The sequence below is a fragment of the Aspergillus brasiliensis genome (assembly GCF_001889945.1).
Source record: "Aspergillus brasiliensis CBS 101740 unplaced genomic scaffold ASPBRscaffold_2, whole genome shotgun sequence".
Taxonomy (NCBI): Eukaryota; Fungi; Ascomycota; class Eurotiomycetes; order Eurotiales; family Aspergillaceae; genus Aspergillus; species Aspergillus brasiliensis.
The window spans coordinates 2,602,780-2,624,090 of record NW_027137443.1 but is presented as its reverse complement, the minus strand read 5'-3'; the positions used below and the strand labels follow the sequence as shown (position 1 = coordinate 2,624,090).

The 21,311-nt window shown below is 51.9% G+C and overlaps 4 protein-coding genes across 4 annotated transcripts; 2 read left to right on the top strand and 2 right to left on the bottom strand.

The window, feature by feature from the left end:
* Positions 1-269: 269 nt before the first annotated feature.
* ASPBRDRAFT_115988 (uncharacterized protein) lies at positions 270-3,056 on the top strand (the record flags this gene model as incomplete). The annotated part of the gene is made up of 1 exon (XM_067616944.1): positions 270-3,056. The coding sequence occupies one exon, from the start codon at positions 270-272 to the stop codon at positions 3,054-3,056; it is 2,787 nt and encodes a 928-aa protein (XP_067483562.1).
* A 233-nt stretch (positions 3,057-3,289) lies between these two features.
* On the bottom strand, positions 3,290-4,680 carry dph1 (2-(3-amino-3-carboxypropyl)histidine synthase; the record flags this gene model as incomplete). The annotated part of the gene is made up of 2 exons (XM_067617121.1): positions 3,290-4,443; positions 4,533-4,680. The coding sequence occupies 2 exons, from the start codon at positions 4,678-4,680 to the stop codon at positions 3,290-3,292; spliced, it is 1,302 nt and encodes a 433-aa protein (XP_067483561.1).
* Positions 4,681-4,959: 279 nt separating this feature from the next.
* On the top strand, positions 4,960-16,038 carry ASPBRDRAFT_51940 (uncharacterized protein; the record flags this gene model as incomplete). The annotated part of the gene is made up of 7 exons (XM_067626818.1): positions 4,960-5,214; positions 5,328-6,133; positions 11,293-11,462; positions 11,547-12,255; positions 12,313-12,771; positions 13,680-13,772; positions 13,830-16,038. The coding sequence occupies 7 exons, from the start codon at positions 4,960-4,962 to the stop codon at positions 16,036-16,038; spliced, it is 4,701 nt and encodes a 1,566-aa protein (XP_067483560.1).
* Positions 16,039-16,505: 467 nt separating this feature from the next.
* Positions 16,506-18,309, bottom strand: cpdS (putative serine carboxypeptidase (CpdS); the record flags this gene model as incomplete). Its single annotated transcript, XM_067620484.1, has 5 exons — positions 16,506-16,603; positions 16,673-17,395; positions 17,453-17,873; positions 17,935-18,080; positions 18,135-18,309. The coding sequence occupies 5 exons, from the start codon at positions 18,307-18,309 to the stop codon at positions 16,506-16,508; spliced, it is 1,563 nt and encodes a 520-aa protein (XP_067483559.1).
* Between the last annotated feature and the right edge of the window lie 3,002 nt (positions 18,310-21,311).

The window sequence follows — 21,311 nt, the reverse complement described above, 5'->3', positions numbered from 1 at the left end:
CTTGCGGTCTCCCTTCATTTTTCTGCGCGGATGGTCTGAAGCGCCACCCCGACATTCACCCACGTTCGCGTCTTGTCGGCCTGGAATCTCAGGTATCCGTCTCTCATCCTGTCCGGTGCTACCCACGACTCTCTGCAGTAGTACGACTAGGGACGTGTTGCCTTTCGGACTGAGCTCGTCGGGCCGACAATTCTGCGATCACTTCTATCACCGTGGCCCCAATTCCTAAATACTTCCCCCCCAGTGGCCGATTCGACGGGCAATGGGGGATGCCTCCTCTATCGGTCTACACGCCTCTTGAATCTCTCCTCTTCTTCCAATCTCTCGCCGGCCTAGAATCTCCCCCCGCGAACTTTATCTCCATCTCCGATGTGCTCCGCAACAATCCTTTTATCCGCCAGAATGCCGCCTACGATGCGGGAAGACTCAGCCCCGAAGCTTTGGAGGATCTCTATACGACGCTGATGCAAGATGGTTTAGACTCAGCAAATGCTGGTCCCAACGGTCACCATGCTGAGAGCGCGGCCCCCAATAACCCCAAGAAGCGCAAGATATCCAGTCCTCGACCGGATGGACTAGCGGATAAAGCTCACAATCATGTCAGCAAAGTGCCGGGGCTTGTGTCGCATCTGTATGCCAGATACAAGGAGTTGGTAACGCGGGAGATTTTGAACGAAGAGCAGAGATATAGAGATATCAGGATAGAGATTGAAAAGCTACAGAAGGAGGAACGCGAAGCGCCCCCGGAGACCTCCGCAAGGCCGACACCAGCGCAGCCGATTGCGCCAGCGAAGGAGGAGCCCGCGCCGGAACCGATGGATCTGGATGTGAAGGAACAGAAGCCGATCCAACGGCCCCGCGATGAAGCTATGCAGGGTACGACACCATTGGTAGCTGCTGATGTTAAGCAGCCCCCAATGGAACCGCAGCGGAAGGAGCATGATACAAGCAAGCAACCCGCGAAGCCTGTCGCGCGTCCGCCGCTGGAACCCCAGCCTCTGCCCGCGCAGTCTGTACAGCCGGTCGAACTTCCACCGACAGATAAGGCAAAGCTCCAGCAGTCGCAGCCTCAGCCACTGCCACAACAACAGCCTCAACAGCCGCCGCAACCGTCACCTCGTCCTCAGCCCAGCCCTCAGATAGCGACCGGTCGGCCGCCTCAGCAGCCACCGGCTCCGAATGGAAAGGCGTTCCCGACACCCGCACAGCCGGCAATTGTGCCCAAGAATGCCCCTGTGAACCACGCACCAGTGGCTGCGCCACCTGCTCCGTCGCCAAGGCCGCCCAATGTCTCAGTACCCAGTCCGGGTGTCGCACGTCCTCCCGCTGTTACACCTTCGCAAGCTCCGCAGAATGCCAGTGTGCCAGTCCCTTCAACTCCGCAACAGCAAGTTCTGGCCAGCAAGCCCTCTGCCAAGGAAGGCCAGTCTGTTCCAGCTGCTAGCCCGGCGCCTCAGCGACCCCCGCCTCAAGCCAGTTTCCAGCAGTGGTCTCTCAACAAACCTCCGCAAACGCCACAACCCCCTTCAGCATTCGCAAAGCCGAAACCAGAACCGACGAACGCCGCTGTTGCTGGGCGACCGGTTCAGTCTCCCTTCCCTCCACCCACCCCAGCTTTCGAAAACAAGAAAGGACCGCAAGGACCCCGACCAACACCTGCTCCGTCGACTCCAGGTCCTGTGCCCGTGGCTGCCCAAACACCTGCCCAGAACATTCCACCACCCGCGTTCCAGACCCCAGTTGGACCTGCGCAGGGTTCTATCCTTTCGCGGCCACCGAGCACGCGGCCACTTCGGCCTTCGATCGACACGGGCGTTCTCACACCTGGCTCTCTCACGCCATGGAAGCGGACTCCACGGTTGAGCATCCCTCACTCTCCTCGTTCGCCCGAGCGACCACGGCCAGAGGAGATCAGCCCTATCAGTGAGAAGGCGCCATCGTTGCCGGGATCTCGTGAGCCGACGCCAGAAGAGCCAGAGCCTCGCCGTCGCAAGCGGAGGACCGAGACGAAAAGCAACGGAACTGGCGCTGATCAGACTCTATCGATTGATGCGGATAGCAAGGGAGGGACTAAACGGAAGAGTGAGAGGGGAACGCTGTCCAGCGGCAAGGACCGTGACAGAAGCACAGCGTCGTCACGAAGCCGGGGAAGGTCTGTGTTGTCGCGGGACGAAGAGTCCACAGCGGATACGGGCACTGGATCGCAGGCGAAGATCAAGCATGAAGTACCCAGTACTCCGGCTGGTATTTCAGAGACGGCGGAACCCGAACGTCCTTCGGTAAGTCGGCCGAGCAGGGGGCGACCGAAGCGCAAGCGTGCTGCAAGTGAGAGTCTAGAGGCCGAACCTGCACAGTCGGAGCTTAGCCAGCTCACTCGCGTTGACCCTAATCAGTCGACGACGTATGTAGTCTGCGCGCGCAATTTCCCCCGGACCGGGGCTCCCATCATGAGTGAACTCAGCATGCACAAGGTTGCGGGAACCTTTTCCAAGCCACTAACAGAACGTGACGCACCGGGATATCGTGATCTTATCTACCGGCCACAAGATATCAAGACTATCAAGTCGTTGATTCACCAGGGCAGTAGGGCACTGGCGGCAGCTACGGAGGCTGCAAGCACACCGGCAGGCGATGGAGAGTCACCGGCGCCCGGTACAGGGACCCCTTCGAAGAATGCTGTCCTTATGCTGCAAAAAACAGAGGACATCATTCCCCCGAAGGGTATTGTGAATTCGGCACAGCTGGAGAAGGAATTGATTCGCATGTTCGCCAACGCCGTGATGTTCAACCCTATTCCTCAACGTGGCTTCGGACCCGCTTTCCCTATGATCAGCGATAGCGGGTCAAGAGAGAGTACGCAGGTTCCCGAACACGAAGAGGGCGGTATCATCAAGGACACGCTGGAGATGTTCGAAGATGTCGAGCAAGCCGTTACGCGTTGGCGTGCGGCGGAGCGGACGGCGGACGAATTTGCCAGCAAGAGCATCCTCTCGCTCCGGCGAGGGAGCGCCAGTGATCTCAACACGGATAGTGCGGATGAGGTCAAAGGATCATGAACTGTCTATGCCGCAGTGTAGCGTACTTGATTGATGTATTATTATTATTACCCACACGGTCGGGAAATAGACGAATGTTTTCCACATGTTCCGCAAAAGAGGACATGGTAATTCTATTTCATAATCATGAGCTTTTGTATCCCAAGACAGACTGAGACCACATAACCAGTAAAACACATCTATAGTCATTCATATGCATCATGCAAAACCATCACTAGACATCATCATAAACCTCACGCCGCAATAGCCTGACTCGGCTTCGTCCTACCTAAACCCTCCTTCGCATAGAAGTCCATCGGATACACCCCGTTGTTCTCCGTCTCCCACCCCTCCCGCACCCCCAACGCAATCAACGCCTCATACGGCGTCAACAGCGGTCTCGCAAACGCATACCCCCAATCAATACTCAACCGCGGACAAGCAATCTGCACCCAGCACTCCACATCCGCCATGGAAGCCAACTTGCCCGGGAAAATCTCACTCAACAAGAGATTAACAAACGGGATTCCCCTCTCATTCAGATGCCTCTCAATCATCGCCATTGTATTAGGGTTCCCCTGTCGTCCCAGGGACCCCAGAATTATCCCCCACTTCTTCGCCGACTTGGCCGTGTTAATCGCATCCCGGCGCAGCGTGTGCATCTCATCGTGAACATACGTCTCCCGGGACAATGTCCTCGAGTACGGATCATACCGGTAGGCCGGAATAGCTGGGTTATGAATCATTGCGGACTCAAGGTGGAAGCGTCCGTCACCGAGGTAGAGGAGGATATCGACTTCGTCGGCGGAGAGGGTCGGGGAGGTGCAGCCCAGGATTTCTCCCTTGGATAGCGGCATGATCTGCGGAATTAGGACCTTGAAGCCTGCGCGCTCGAGAACGGGTTTCAGGCCGTGTAGCGTGGCGTTGAATTGGATCGTGCCGACAGTGGCGATTGTTTTGCCTGGTTGGAAGTTGCGTTCCAGCGTGGCGATAAGGTGTGTGGTGTCGATGCTGATGTCGACGAAAATGTAGAGGGTCTTGATCTTGGTCACGTCCACGGGGATCAGACAGCTGTGTGCGTAGTGAACGAGGAGGTCACAGCCGAGTGCGCGCGCGGTGTAGTCGTCGATGCAGCAGGCGCCGTAGGTCACGTCGCCCATGATGAGGGTTTCAATGCCCGGGCAGAATTGCGTGAGGATGTCGGAGATGGTGGTCGCGAAGATGAGGAGGCCTTCGGGGAATTGGAGCGCCACGCGTTTGGCGCCGGAGGTGCGAATGCGGTGGATGGTCTTGGGGATCTCGAAGGAGTAGTTGCGTGGGAGGAGTTCGATGGCTGCGAGGATTTCGGGGTCTTCGAGGATCTCGGGGGGGACTTGGTTTATGGTACGGGGATTGCGGCGGGGGGCGGCTGTATGTTGAATAGGATGTTAGTCGATGTGCTGAACCTTAAGGCGTGTATAGTATATACTTTGATGAGGGGGGAAAATGTGCACTTACCCTTTTGTATACTGGTAGTCTCGACATTTTGTGCGGTGGACGCATCCTTCTGTGCTTGCGCGTCTGCTGTCCGGCGACCGACGAATCTCTTCTTCGGCTGTCGCAAGGGGGCGCCCGCTAGCGCAGAGCCTTCAGGTATGCCGTTCATGGTGCAATATGGATGTGATAGAGGGCGATATGGAGCAGCGATAAAGTGACTCCAAAGTGGGATGATGGATATTTTAGGCTGAGTCAGCAGGGCGGGTCAGGTGGGGTTCACGCCCGTCGGCCGGCCTCGGTTCTCCGCATTCCGCTGGAGGAGCTGATCAGTTCATCCTGCCATCACCACTTCTACTCTTTCCCAGGGAGCTGTCGCGTGGTTTGAGTTACCATTCCTTGTGTCTAGGAGCTTCTTTTACATGAGTCACAGCTGATATTCATTCTCAAAATGATGGCCTTCCGACCTCGAATGAGCCTCTTCTCTGCCCTTCGCACGGCCCCAGCACGACGCCGCTTTGCGACTGAGGCGCGGTTAACCACGGACCATGTCCGCATCGTCGAAGTAGGGCCACGAGATGGTCTGCAAAACGAGAAGAAGTCGATTCCCCTCGAGACCAAACTCCAGCTTATTGAGAAGCTGGCTAAAACGGGTGTAACCACAATTGAGGCGGGATCCTTTGTGCCAGCGAAATGGGTGCCCCAGGTACGGACGACCCCAGTCTGCCTGCATCCGGAATGAGGACTGGCTGTCCAAGACAAGCAATGGACGCGATCTCTACATGAATTACAGGAACTAACAGCTATATATACGGATAGATGGCCAGCACTGCAGAGATCTGCGAGCATCTCCTCCAGACTCCCCCACAGTCGCAGAACGCTATTGCCTACAACTACCTTGTCCCTAATGTGAGGGGCCTCGAGAACCTGATTAAAGTCATGGATGCCACAGGCGTCCCAGCAGACACGACAGGATCTACTACGAAACCTCCAACAACAACCGAGGTCTCTCTGTTCGCAGCAGCAACAGAGGCGTTCTCCAAGGCCAACACAAACTGCACAATCGAGGAGTCACTAAATCGCATCCGTCCGATTGTTTCGCTAGCAAAGACGAAGAACATCCGAGTGAGAGGCTATGTTTCGGTTGCTCTGGGTTGCCCGTACGAGGGTCCTGATGTCTCGCCAGCCAAGGTAGCTGATATCACCGCGACGCTACTTGAAATGGGAGCCGACGAGGTGTCGGTCGCTGATACCACGGGCATGGGCACAGCACCCCGCACAATGAAGCTACTGCAGGCTCTCAAGGCTGCCGGAATCGCGAACAATGATTTGGCGCTGCACTTCCACGACACGTATGGACAGGCCCTCGTCAACACCATTGTAGGGCTGGAGCATGGTATCCGCATCTTCGATAGCAGTGTGGGTGGTCTTGGTGGGTGCCCTTACTCGAAGGGTGCGACAGGGAACGTCTCTACGGAGGACCTTGTACATACCGTCCATGGTTTGGGGATGCACACTGGTATCAATCTGGAGGAAATGGCCAGGATTGGCTCCTGGATTAGTGGGGAGCTGGGCCGGGCTAATGGGAGTCGTGCAGGCAAGGCGATTCTGGCACGGATGGAAGAGTGAAACTAGTACTAGGAGACAGCTTTACAGTCTTGTTACGTAGCAACACCAGCCATCCTTCATATCACTTAGTATGCAGGGTAACGTCTGTATAAACCCAAGCCCAACCTACATTCCCACCAGTTTATGCTTGCATTAAATGACCAAGCTCTAAAGGGCCAAACATAGAGCTCATAAAAGTACGAATCTCTCGCCATGGACTAACGAGCATCAAAGGGCCACATCTTATCCGCTTTCGCTATTGTTAGATCCTCACCTCGAGCCTCCGATTCCCTAGCTGTCTGTATCCATTCATCGTAAGCGGCGCGATGAGCATCCCTCGCCGCATCCCAAGCCTCGTTCGGCACCCAGCCATCAGAATTCGTATTCAAGGAATTCTTGAGCCATAGCTTAAGACTTTGAACCGCTTCAAAGTCTTCGTAGTCCTTAGAATGCTTATTCCGTTCTTCGTCGGTTAGACGATACGGGCATGTCCCTTGCAATCCCAGCTCAGACCACCGATCCGATAGCTCTATCAGCTCTTGACGGATAGCAGCCGCACTATCTCTCCACGTCGTGTGGGTATAGTGGAAGAGTCGAAATAAGGTCGGATCAAGAAGTCTTGCGGGTCTGAGTTTGGGAGTTAGACCCTTCATGCATACGTCGTATGTCTGAAAACAGATCGAGGCATCTTTCCGCTCTTTCTCTGTCTGAACAGGGATTGGTTCGCCTTCACTGTTTCCAAATATGTCTCCCTCGATATCTTGTGGAGGACTGGCGAAATCGGGAGTCTCGTTGGCGTAAATAAAGGAAGGCTCGATACTTGTTGATTGCCAATCTATTAAGCCAGTGATGACAGTTGGGTCTTCTGCTGAGACATATATGTTCCTCTTGTGAAAGTCAGGGTGCACCAGGGCTGGCGTAGCAGCATCCTGAATGCGCTTATCTTTGATTAACCTCTGCATAACTTCTTGGCTCATTCTCAGCAATTGAACATGATCTTGTATCGACCCTTGATGGGAGAGGCCATGCTTGGCAATTCCTTCTTTCGGAAGTCGAGAGAAGCCGGTCTCAATCAAACCTGAGCAATAGCTTGCGAGGTCACGCCCTGGAGTTGATACGCGGTGTTAGACAATGGGCATAGTGTATGATGGTATGAGACTAACAAGGACCACAATTAGGGCTTGGGCCTCCGTAGAGTTCCAACTCTCCTGGATTTCTATTCCAAAAGACAGGACTGCAGTTTGGCCCGACACAGAAGCCCTGCTCAAGAGGTATTTTCATCTGCTCTTCAAAGGGCGCATCCGAGAAGTATAAGCTGCCATATGCTGGGAAGTCCAAGGACGCCATCTGTTTAATTGCCAATGAAAGAGCCTTGGAGCATAGCATATGTTGTTCTGAATTCATATCAGGCCAAGCCTGATGAAGTTGTACCCCTTCGACGTATTCCTGGATGATATATTCTGTGCCGATCGGGTTCGCTGGGTTGTCACTCCAATCTAGGATAGTCGGTACGGGGAGCGATAATTTAGATTGTACTATATGAGCCAAACAATCAATTAGTATCACAGGTGCAACATGCAAAGGTGAGCTCTGAATATAGCCTTACTATACGACATTGTCGCAACTTCGGAATTGGTTGTCAACCTTGGAGGGCCGGCAATACCGGTCGGCAGCCTTGCCACGACACAAGAGCCCGTGTCCATCGTGAAGATGAATACTCTGTTGAATCCACCTTCTTTCTTCTCATACTTGACGATTTCAGTTGCGCCTGGGCTTAGATTGATAACTTTCTCGCAGAGAGCAGGGAAATCGAATAGTATGCGGCGGGACTCTCGTTCAAGCTTGTCGCGATTAAGCCATCTTCCACCTGTATAACTATACGGATCATGTTCTAGCGACGAAGAGTCAGTGGCGGCAATACCTGGATAGACACCGCAATTCACGGTTAGGGAAGTGACTAACGACGATGCAGGTCCTTCGGGCCTGTTTTGGAAGACTGACTGTCGGGAAAAGGGCGTGGCGAGGGAGTGCTATGTTTATTGCCCATGTCGTGTAATTGTCGACACTGCGAGAACCAAGGGAACGGCAAAGATTGTGAGACTCGTGAAGGGGCTCTGAAGCGCCTCCAGAACAAAAGCATACTCGCCCTCGAATTGATAATTTTAAATCTCAATCTGTCAGCCTAAGAGTTTCAGGCTATGAGTCTCAGGCCTTTCAGCCAAGATGTCGATAGATCAGTGTCGTCCACCGCCTCCAGCTCCTTCTCGACAACCGTGACGACGGCGTGTTTTGCCAGTTTGCCATGCACCAATGAAAAGCATTGATTTGGCGCCACCGCCTTGACCTGCGATCATCCTGGGGTGTCGATAATGATGCCTACAACTCCGACGATGCCTCAGAGCCAATTGCTCAATGACTCATTCACTTGCTTGCGTCAGTACCCTCTATTCTTGGATTCAGCCTTGTCCTCTGGCGCCTCATGAAAGAGACGCCCATCTTGAAGGCTCGTGACTGGCGCCGGAGCCTTTGGGAGTTGTAGTCAAGGGCGCTTAACTGGAAATTTGTACGTGGTAGAAAGTCTACATATACCGAGACAAATCTGCCCAGTCTTATCCTTTGATGAACCATCATCACTTATCAAATTTGCCTGACGCGAGCTTTCAATACAAGGACTATACTTGCTACCACACTCACTCGGCGTATATACTCCATACTCGGGACCCCTTCATCTCACCGCTTGCCTGCTTTGAACTAGTAGGTACTTATCGATAAGACGGCGGGTACTGGATGCGAGCTAACCTCTTTAGGAAATCAGGACCCGCCGCCATCCACCGTCCATATCATCCGCTATGTCCAAGCCAATCAAGGATTTTTTCTCTAAGATCAGGAAGAATTACGACGTTGCCAAAAAATTTAGCGCTGCATTTACTTCCGGCAGTCGCATACTCCCGTCGCAGACGCCCAAAAATGATGCGGATTATCAGTTACGAATAGATGCGGGCGAGTTGATCGACAATCGGTACCGGAATATTGTTCTGCAAGTCAATTCGCAAGCCAAGAACACGGGCCTGCGGCAATGGCTCAAGAAACAACCTCGAGGGACTCATGCCAAATTGGCTACGGCTACTTTTGACACGCTCGCCGAAGATAAGGACGCCGAGACCGAAAGAGTGTTCAAGGAATTGCAGGAGCAGGCTAAGAACAACCTGTAGTTTTGAGTACAAGGAGGATCTTGATGTTACCATCATAACTGACTTCAACTGGGTTGGGTCAGAAATCGCACTCGTCTCAGTTCATATTATGCTTTATTGTTTCGTCGCTTCCCTTGCATTTTGAGGTTCCTGAAGTTTTGTTATAGTCAATACAAATCGCACGATTCTATGCTGTAAGGGCAACATGTAGCTGTACTTTTTCCCGAGGCCGAAAAAGACAGGGATTACTCCGTACATCTTTCCATCCCGGAACACTAATTGCAATCCAGACATTACTCATCCTCCCCTAAAGGCCATTGAGCTCTAGCATTCTCCAACTCTACTCCGTAGGAGCTAGTTATGCTTCATCTGGATTCATTCGTTGCTAATAAAGCATTGATACTCTGAACCAGAATCAAATAGCGTTTCGTTTAGTGTCGCTCCTAGTATACCATAATCAGTATCATATACTCCCAAAATCCGACTACAGGTGACTCCTTATTGCACGTAGCGCTTGTAGTCAAGTGAATAGGACTCTTATGGTATGCTTAATGGCACATGGATGTATTCAGCAGCTCGTTTTTATTGACGTTCGCTGGTGCGACAACTCAACCGGCCCTACTTAGTAAAAGCCATCGATTTCAAGTACAATAACGTAGGTAAGCTACAATATGCGATAGTAGATGATGGCTTGATGACATATTCACAGCTGACCATGCAAGAACAGGAGCGTCATATACAAAATTCGATGCCGGTATAATATACAAATATAGCACTAGATGAGAGGAGAGAGAAGTAAAAGCTCTATAACCACAATACAAACAATAACCAACGCCACTCATGCAAACCGACATCAAATTCAACCTCCACATGCACCTTGTATTACATACCATCATCCACGGACATCAAGCAGAGAATTCAACATCACTGTCTCTAGAAATCCGTAACCCGTCCACCATAGCTCCAGTCACCCTCAGCACCCCACCGCAAAGGCTCATTCTTCGGTCCGCCAATCTCTCCAGTCTTGGGGTTCTTCTCTCCTTCAAACTCGGGCTTCACTCCGTACTTCACATCGGGATGGAGTTCCTCGCCCTTGCCAGTGGCGTTGATCTCGGCTGCGACTGCGGGCTCGGAGTCGGGCGATTGATTGATCTGCGGGGTGCTAAAGGCGCCAGTAGATTTGCGCTGGAGCTCTTCGAAGAGTTCTTGCTCCTCCTTCGGGAGACGCGGGGGAGCCGGGGAGCTAGCGAATGCGAAGGGAGGCTTGTCGGAGAGGAAGGCTGCGCGGCTTGAGAAAGCGCGGAGGGGGAGAGAGGATTTGGCGGGGAGGCGAATGGCGGTGCGGAGAAGCATGGTGACTGTTTATTATCGTGGTGATATTAAGAATAGATATAAGGAGCGTTAAGCTATGTGGTATAGACTGGTCTTGCTTGAAGCTGATTGCGAGTTGGAGAAAGAAGATGCGGAGTGGCGGAGGTCGGGACGGAAGAAGGAAGAATCGCAATGGCAGAAAGTAATACCCGATAAGCCCTGATCGTCCCGATAGCAATCGGCCGTTTTGCCGGTTGGTTTGCACCCCCGGCGGTGAGCTGGGTGGTACAGTAAGTCAAGTCATGATACATGGATGTCTTGATGGCTGGGGGGTGACATATGATTTCTATAGTGTGAAGATACTGTGTATCCGGATATTCTGATATATACGTCTTTCCTATGCGATGACCTGTATTTCGCATGAGAAGAGATAGAAACTCTCCCTTGAATCAAGTTCCCCAATCGAGTAAGGCGTCACGTGGTACTGCCCTTTCTGGTCGGATGAGCGTGACACGCTTCATCATCCTTCAGGTACCAAAGTAACTACCAACTTCACCGTCAATCCGCTTCACCATGAGAATGCCCCATTGCAGCCTTTTTACTCCCTGATTGTATTGTTCTTGGTGATCTGTCCTGCTGTATTCGTTCTGGGAACGTTATTTGTAGCATATTAGAACCACTTGGACCCCTTCCCTATCTCAGGTTATGTCTTCCGCTCCTGACGGGCAACCAATGCTGCCTCTTCCTGGAGCCCCGTCCTCTTCATGGTCCCGATTTCGTGAGAGATTCGGTGCACTGTTTCATGGCGCTGACCCTAGGGTCTGTGTTGCATTCTGGCTACTTGGTAAGCCGCTGGCCATCTTGTAGACTCCGGGAACCGATAAGCATGATTTGTGGCTCACTAACCGGCATACGTGAATTGCAATAGGCTTGATCAACAATGTCCTCTATGTTATAATTTTGTCCGCTGCCCTCGACTTAGTTGGGCCGAGTGTCCCCAAGGGCGTGGTTCTTCTCGCAGATGTCATTCCCTCATTCGGAACCAAGCTGATTGCACCCTACTTTATCCATATGGTTCCCTATCCCGCTCGGGTAATGTTCTGTGTGCTATGTTCTGCCTTGGGTATGCTCTTGGTGGCCCTGAGCCCAGCCTATACAGATGGCGGCTCAATTTCCACTAAAATCGCGGGTATCATCCTGGCGAGCTTGTCGAGCGGAGGAGGCGAACTGAGCTTCCTCGGACTGACGCACTTTTACGGACCTTTCAGTCTGGCAGCCTGGGGTAGTGGTACTGGAGCCGCTGGATTGGTCGGTGCTGGCGCGTACGCCGTTGCAACCACCTCTATGGGGCTCAGTGTCAAGACAACACTCCTAGCAGCCGCCTGCTTGCCAGCAATCATGGTGGTGAGCTTCTTCACCATCCTGCCAAGAGCTCCCATACGGACATCGGCTGCTGCACCTGTTGAGTATCGCGCGATTAACCAGGAGGATCGGGATGACCCTCTGGATGAGCGGCACGGTCTACTCGATTCTTCCATCCCCCCAAGCCTAAACAAAGGGAGCGACATGAGTGACAAGCTTAGCTGGCGAGTATTTCAAGCCAACTTGCAGCGAGCTCGGGGTCTTTTCTTTCCCTTGTAAGTGCACGCTAGTGTCATCATCCCTGATTGGCATGCTTACTTTTTCCCGCGCAGTATGCTCCCCCTTCTGCTCGTCTATGTAGCCGAATACACGATAAACCAAGGAGTCTCTCCAACCCTCCTATTCCCACTTAGGGATTCGCCGTTCGAGCATTACCGTGCGTTCTATCCCGCGTACAATGCGATCTATCAGGTTGGTGTGTTCATCTCGCGATCGTCGACCCCTTTCTTCCGCATTCACGATCTCTACCTTCCGTCATTGCTACAGATCATTAATCTGGTCTTGTTGACATTACACGCCTTGTTTGACTTCATCCCGAACGTGTACATAATCTTCATAATCATTTTCTGGGAAGGGCTGCTAGGGGGTCTGGTTTATGTCAACACATTCGCCGAGATCGGAGACCGGGTGCCGAAAGAGGACCGCGAATTCTCACTCGGAGCGACGACTGTCAGTGATTCCGCCGGAATCTGTATAGCGGGATTTCTGGGAATGGCGTTTGAGGTCTGGTTGTGCGATTGGCAGGTCGCCCACGGTCGGGACTATTGCCGGAAGATATGAGAAGCAGGGAACTGTGGGATAACCGGGGATGAAATGATATATATTATATATTATATCGTGATATTATTTTATTCATCTCGTATGCATCGTTTAGCTTCAAGGGGCGTAATCCGGAACTGCCAGATGGGGAATGGCACATGAGTTGTTGTCTCGTGGCGGAGTTGCATGTGACACGTGCTCCCGTGATCCGGCACTGGCGACTCTCCACTCTCCCACAACTAACTACTCCGTACTCCGTAACTACTAGTTACTATCATCATCATCCAGCTAGCCACCACACGGAGCGCCATCAGTGATCGGCGCCAGACCCGGCTTTGGGCCCTCTGCCAGACTAACCCCGGCTATTCAAGGACTGCTTACTGACGCTACCCAGATGACTGGATCACCATGCATCCCCTGGTGGGGATTTCACATGCATCATTGCGTTTCTTCAGCTGAACCATGGATACCCTCTCATTACGCCAACTAATCTACCCTCTTTTTCCCCCACATACCCCGTACTTGGGTCACTGAACTGTGCCATTATTGACATACTTCACTAATAAACAGGCTAGTGAACTGTTTGCCGGTTGCTCACCGGTTCCTCTTCTTACAGTGGTTCGCCGCTTTTGTCCAGTTCTTTGTCTTTACATACTGCCCCTCCCATTGATCTACTGCGCAGTTGAAATGAATCATTCCGTTTAATCATTTCTCACTATTCCCCTTTAGTATTTCATAGCATCTGTTATATATACCAATAGACGTCTTTCATAACTCTTATTAGACTGCTGCTGCCTGTTTCATACCCTGGTGGTGTGTTGGGAAGATGATCGGTAAATCAATGGCCCAATGAACTTCATATGGACTCCCGCTAATATAGATATTCAGACCACGTCCTTGGGCGGCCATCTACGAAGTTCCGGAAAATACAGGTTCTTGCTGTACTTGCATTTTGGTCTACCTACCTATTAAGGTACGTGTTAATCGATTCCGTCACCCACCGTTGTTTTGCTGACACAACCACTCCTAGAGGAAATAAGAATGGCCCTCCTTTCATTCGCAACATCTCCTCGCGCCTCTCGAAAAAGCTGAGCGTCTGGCAAACCACTGTGCTTGTCTTCCTCTGGCTCTACATCTGCCGCAATTTCGCGAAAATTGTCGGCCTCGAGTGCCCCGAACCTTTGGCCAATCTATACTCGCGCTCTTTCTTCCGGGCCACATGGATTACGACAGCGTTAGATGCGGGCTTCTGGACGGCAATGGGAATAAAGCCAAAGTGGCTACGAGATATTGCGTCTCTGGTTTTCTCCGGTTATTACCTTATCGCTGCAGAACAGGCAGATGAGAAGGTTCGACGGGTCCGTGCTACACTCACAGTAGAGCATATGCGTGTGTCGTGGAATAAGAGCACCACACCGTATCTCTGGACACTCGCTAGCTTGGGCCGCCCGCGGCTGACGAGGTACCCTCCGCGTGCCATTCGCATCCCCCGACCAGCGTCATCAATATACAAGGAGCCGACAAATGCATGGCTGTACTTCGATGGTTCGTTGACTGCGCTACGAGATCAAACATGCATTGTGCTGGATATCCCTGGAGGTGGCTTTGTCTCGATGAGCCCTCGGCATTCTGAAGACCGACTGCTGGCCTGGGCGGCGAGAACCAAAGTTCCCATACTGAGTCTCGACTACAAAAAAGCACCGGAGTACCCGTATCCGTACGCTTTAAATGAATGCTATGATGTCTATCACTCCATTGTCTCCACCCGTGGGAGGTGCTTGGGCCTCAACGGACGGACTCGTCCTCAGATCGTCATCACTGGTGACAGTGCCGGAGGTAATCTCGCTACTGGCCTGACCCTCATGGTCCTTCAATCTGGCAGTGCGCATGCCTCTAGATGGCAAGGACAGAACATGCTTCCGCCTCCAGATGGGCTCGTTCTACCATATCCCGCGCTGAATATGAAGATAGAAAGCTGGATGACGGAAGAGCAAATGGCTTTAATCCAGGAGAAAAGTACACGTCGCACAAATGAGAGCGTTCTTCGAAGGAAAGATATGGACTATCACCGATTGACGCCTTTTACCTCTCCGGGAACGTCTTTCGGAGATTTCCAGCGCGACTCGTTCTCTGACGCCGACTTGGAAATTGGAAACTTGGCTGACGCTACCTCGGAGAAATTGGCGCAGCAACAGAAAATGGACATGCCTGAAGAGGAAGTGGCTGCAATCACTGAGCACCAGCCTAAGCAGATCCGAACACGACTGGCAGTTTCATCGATGATATCGTACGTTAATGATCGCATATTAACCCCCGAGATGATGAGAGCAATGATCATCCTATATATCGGACCGCATAACCGCCCCGATTTCAATACGGACTACCTACTCTCCCCAGCTCTGGCTCCCGAGGAGCTTCTGGCACGCTTTCCCAAGACATACATCATCACTGGAGAGCGCGATCCTTTAGTCGACGACACGGTCATCTTCGCCGGACGACTAAGACAAGCTAAACTTCGCCAGTTCCAGGAACGACAAGAACTGGGCCTCGAAAAGTCTTATCGCAGATTCAACGCTAAGGACCACGTTGAGGTGTCTCTATTGCCCGGGATATCTCACGGGTTCATGCAAATGGCAGGCTTCTTCCCCGATAGCTGGAAGCACATCTACCGCTGCGCAAGTTGGATCCAAGATCTGTTCGACCGCGCTCAGACTAAAAAATCATCATCGAGTCTCCTGAAGACCCTCGCCAACGGTGCACAAGTACCAAAAGGGCTCACCGTTCCTCGCGGCAATAAATCCCGCAATCATAGACGCCGTCTCACGGGAGAGTCATCCGGCGATGAGGATAGACCTCTTGAGATAGGCACCAGTAAGCTGACGCCACTGACGCCACTGCATCGCAGCTCCAGCGCTCCCATCGACGGCAACGACATTACCAGTCAAGACATCACTGCCAAGGATGGCGACAGCGAAGACGCCAAGAAGGAACGCATCCGTAGTGTCTCCCGAGGTCGGACTCTACGATCAGGAATCGCCAAGAAACAGCGTCCAATACCCTCGATGCTGACGATCCCTCCCCGGGACGGATACTTCTCTGGATCACCCAGTCCCATTCCTCTGAGAGAGAGAAACCGAAGTATCAATAGTCTTGCCAGCGAGGAGGACCTGCTTGACCGGCGCATGAATGGCCTAGCTGGAGGGTTGATGGGTATTGGCGAGGGTGCTAGGACGCCTTAGCTGCCATTTATGAAGATACGTATGCATTGTTTATGCTGTTTATGAATAGAATACTTTACTGCACTTGAGCAAACTAGCGAGGATACTTAGAATATACAAGTTGCCAACTATTTCAAGGAGTCATTTACAGACAGTAACATTGTAACGAGACAGTCACTTGATAGGCAGATATAATCAGTTGTTACCGGTTATACACGGATAGGTTGGAACAGTAAGAAGATGCCAGGGAATGAAGCCCCCCTCTCCCTTTCCACTGAACCCACGTGGTGCAACTTGAATCATACATTCCATGATCCATTCCCTATCCTATAATTCCATGTTTTCTGCCTATTCGTATCATATGTACAAGCCATCACATCTCAACCGTACATCATTTCATTTCATATATGCACACAATTCCATCAAACCATTCCATCATCCCTCCCCTGTCACCTCTCTCTCTCTCTCTCTCTCTCCACCAATTCGAATTAGGAGGTATAGTTCCCTCTCTCCGAAAGACTGCTAATCCTACCAAGCAAAAATTCCAACTGGCGGTAGGCCGCACCAGGAACATACTGCGGGATTTCTGTCACAGAAGACAGCCAGTCAGCACACTTCAAAAATATAATACCAGTTCCAGAGGGGATGATCTTACCATGACCAGAGAGATACACCGAGCTAAAAGTTAGCCCACGCTCGGTATGCGCCGTTCCCAAGTAACCAGCACCAGCATCAAGGTTATACGGGACGGGCTCATCACCCCAGTACAGCTCAGCCAGACCGTAGTGGTAAGGGACGAATAGCGGTTCCACGGGAGGACGCTGGAACCCTTGCTTACCGTTCCAGGTCATGTTCTGGATGGTGGCGAGCGAGCCGTTCAAGAAGAGGAGATAATCGAGCCAGCCGTGGCCGATGATGGTATTGTTGGTGCGTTCGATGACGCTGGGTAGAGGACCCCAGGAGCTGGGGTCGCTGCCGTCGCCGTTTTCGAAGATGACGGTTTCCGAGCACACAGAGTAGTCGGTTGGTGGGACGTGCAGGATCTTCTGGACGTCGGAGCGGTTGAAGTAGTTGTCTGGGCCGCCGGCTAGGGAGGGAAATCCGAGCACGTCCCAGAGGTAGGGGCAGAAGTCGATCAGGTGGTAGTAGTTGAAGCAGGGGTTGATGTCGTAGGCGGCGATAACGACTTCGTCCCAGACTTGGCAGTCTTCGGTGATCTCAGGGGCCGTGGGAAAGGGGCTGGGAGGTGGGTAGGTGATGGCCTTGTCGAGGAAGGCGTTGTAGCCGCACTTGTCGGCTTTGGCGTTGATGTAGGAGAGGAAGGTGGAGTTGAGGCCGAAGATGTTGTTGTAGTGATTGAGATGGCGGACGGCCGGAGCTGATGGGTGATGGAATTAGCGGTGGTGGGTAACGAAGTATATGCGGGGAAACATACAGTACATCATGACCGAGTCGCTGTTGATGGACGGGTCATTGATCTGGATACCCTTCAGGTTGAAGTAGGTCGTATCCTCCTCGTTCAGCATGGCATCGGCAATGTAGGGGACGTACATGCCCGCGTAGCTTTCACCGGTGATGTAGACTTTGCGGCCGTGCAGGTCGAAGGTGTCGACGAAGTGCTTGAACCAGCTGTTGAACTGAGCAGCCACATCCTCCTCGTTGTTGACTGTCGAGGGGCCCGGGGAGAAGCCTGTGCCGGCTGGTTGATCAATGTAGACCACATTGGTGAGGTTTGTCCATGAGTATGGATTAGGAACGGGCTTATAAGTGCCAGGTTGCCAGAGGAATGGGCCGTTCTCTTGGAGCAGGCCGTCTAGTGAGCTACATCCGGGGCCTCCATTGAGCCAGATGGTGATCTTTTGTCAACTGTTAGCCAGCTCTGGGGGGTAGGACAGAGACAACGGAATAATCACTTACCTCATCGCTGGCCTTTGGGTTTTGCGAAGGGAAAAACCAGAAGAAAAGGCTAGAATTTCCAGCCGGCGTATTGGGGAGAAGACCGGCATAGGACTCGCCGACGTCAAAATCGACTTCAGGGATGCTTGTGCCATTGACAAGGAATCCTGCAATTGATATTAGTCATAACGGATATTGCGGTTGGAGACGGAACTACGCACTTGCAGTCTTGTTTGTCAGATACTCAAAGTCGGTGGTTCGGCGCTCAACGGGCACGGCGCGAGACGCTACGCTGCGATGCGTGATAGGAGGCGGCACAGCCCGACGATGAGGATTTTGGAGACCGACGGCCGAGCCGACCAGTAGCAATGAAGCAATTGCCGTGGTAATCCGCATATTGATGACTCTCTCTTCTGAACGGAGTGAAAAGAGGACTCACTTGGGCGGAGATTTCAAATAAATCATTCATCGTCGGGGCATGCATGGTCCTTATTTATGTAGTTCTCCGGAAGCAAGGACCGCCCTTTCGCATTAGGCAGCATTGTCAACATGGGACCCATCTCATTTGGAAGCGAGGTAATTGAGGTAATTGAGTGTGGGCTCATTGAGACACTCTCCCTGATCAGGCAGGTATCCGCTTGTTTTGAGAGGGGATGGAGGGAGGCCGTCGGAGTGCCGGACGGGGGTCTGGAGAGAGGTAACGTTGACCCCCATTGAAGTGGTCGGTGGAAGCATCGGATCTGCAGGCAAATGGATACTGGCGCCGACTAGGCAATCTAGTCGCGGAAGGCGCCTGCGAATCACGGAACGAAGTTAGATGATGAGGAAATGAACTTGATCCACACGCCAGTATGTAGGTTTGAGATTACCGGTAGCTGCTTGCTCAGGACGGCGTGAAATGACTGACCATCATCATGGCAAATGACGCTGTGCTGAAAGTGCTTCGGGGAACATGCAAGGACACACTCTAACCGACGCAGGCTTCCTCCACTTCCATGTTGTCATGACGCCACAATCACGCTTATGGCGTCGGCCTTGCAATGGTATCCTGCCAATACTGAAAAGTTCAAGATAGGTCATTCCGTCCCTCTTCGTTCTCAGTCCCTTGGGGTTGAATTGCTCCCACGGACTACCGAGACAACCCGCGGCCTCGAGCGTACCAATCACCGACCGAGAACCTAACGTATGTGGAACCCTATCTCAACAGTAAGCTTCAGTAGTGCACGAGCTATGCAGACGAAGAATGGGACCAAAATGGTCTCCAACGCACTATATGAACAATTCTCCGAGACATAGTTGGGACCGGTCGGACCTAGTTAGCAACGATCGCATACTGCAAGAGCATGATAATGAGCTCAGTAAGCAAGCAAACATGTTCTTGTGCACGTTCTGTAAGAGTTAGTCGCATATTCTCATCATATAAGCACCTCGAATCGCTGTAGATAGCAGCTAGCTCAATCATCTGGAAGGCAGGTCTTGGAGTCCTGCTGGAAACCCACTGGCTCTGTCGCACAGAACATGTTCTATGGATGTGTAATATGGGGACCTGCATGCAGCAATTGACAGCATAGTTGGCCGGGAGATAGTTGACAATTCAGGCGAAGCTCGGAGTATTTGTGAAATTCGAGTCTGCTCTAATGGCTGCTGTTCCAAACCGCAGGCGATCTTGTTAACCGTTCCCAGATAGTACCTATCCAAGTCCCATTGTTTGCATATTGGTTGCACCCAAAATGCAAGGGATCGTATTAAATTGTGAGAAGGCAGAGGGGAAAGAGATCAAAAAGGTAGAGAGCGTCTGGGATCCGATGAAGTTGGAGGGGGAAGCGATGGCGAAAGCAAATCTGCTCCGCTCACATGATGCTGCAAATGGGACAAACCATGGCCTTTATCTTCGTACTTATTCCTACCTCCAGAAGACACCTGAAGACAAGTAATCGTCAGTCTCGAACTGACTAGACAACCCGCTTGCTTCTTTACCAGTTTATGGTGGTCTCATCGCTCTCTTATGTATGAAGCTGGTACTTGTAATGTTCAAGATCCCGATCCTTCCATCACTACTGACTTCTCATGTCGTGTATAGGTCAGGGAGAGCAATTCCTATGTTTTGATTATTACCTCACACTGGGTTCCTTGGTAATGACGGTACTGCCAATTGTTTCAGTAAGTCAGCCTGTTCGTCAAACAAACTTCAATACATTATGGCTTCGGAACCAGGATAAGGTCTGGCCGCTAGCTCACTCTCCCCAGGTTACAGTATTGGTAGGAAGCAAGCAGTCGAAGGGCTTGCAGCAGATGGGCATTCCACTAATTCGAGGTCTCTCATGCAATAGCAAGCACATTTCGGCGGAATCCCGTGTTTTGTGGAAAGCAACCGCAGGTATTGACTGGGTCAAATTTGCACGAACTAGATAGTCCATCATGCAGGGAGAGAGGGCTGTACATCGGCAATTTACCGATCTGCAAATTGCCTTGCTGGTGGTATGCCGCTTCGTCAACCCGCATTAGGTACATACGAACGATCTGATGCCTACTGCCGAAAGACTTGGGAACAAGAAGGTCTCAGGACGGAAGTCATCTGAACCGCAGCTTCGATTAAGGAAAAGGCCCGTGTGAGAGGAATACGTTGCAGGATAAGGCCGAAACGAGACTATTCCCCTATCAGACGCGATCTGAGGGCCCCTCCGTCCAGCAATCCTATGGTGACTTATAGAATCGGACACCAAATGAGAGTCTGCACAAGAGCTTATCTTCCTGGACGAATGGTCCGAATAATGAGTGGTCAGTGATGTAAGTCCCGAATCAACTACAGTTGGCTCAATATGAAGGCTCACTCCGACATCCACGGGATGTAAAAGATCTAGACATAAATGTCGACTAACCACATGCAGAATTAGATGCTACAAGATTACTACTATGACTAGCATATGCAGTTCTCACTTATTGGTTAGCGGAGAGACTGCTGAGGAAACGGAACCTGCCCGATCTTGGTGCTTAGCTGACTCGGCATTATCTCCCAATCCGAAAGAAAATCGCGGTATGCATCCTCCTGACAGCTTATTGCCGGGATGGTAGATACTTGATTAGTTGTGTGGGGTTGAGTGACGCTTGTACATTTGACAAAACATGAAGTCGCAACTCAGCATTGTCTACTAAGCTGTTCGTGATGGGCAGTATGGCGACTTCGATGGACATAATGAAGCAACGCCCGAAGATGATCGATGGCTTAAGTTAAGGGCGTGACGCGTCTGACGGGGTAGAGATACAACTCTGTCATCATGTATCGTCTGATTGCGTTTACCCGGCCTTCGGTGCCACCTTTTGTGGTGATTGTTTACGGCCATTAAGTTACCCTTGGGACGGATATGGCTCCATATATTGCCGAAGCCGCAAATGAGTCG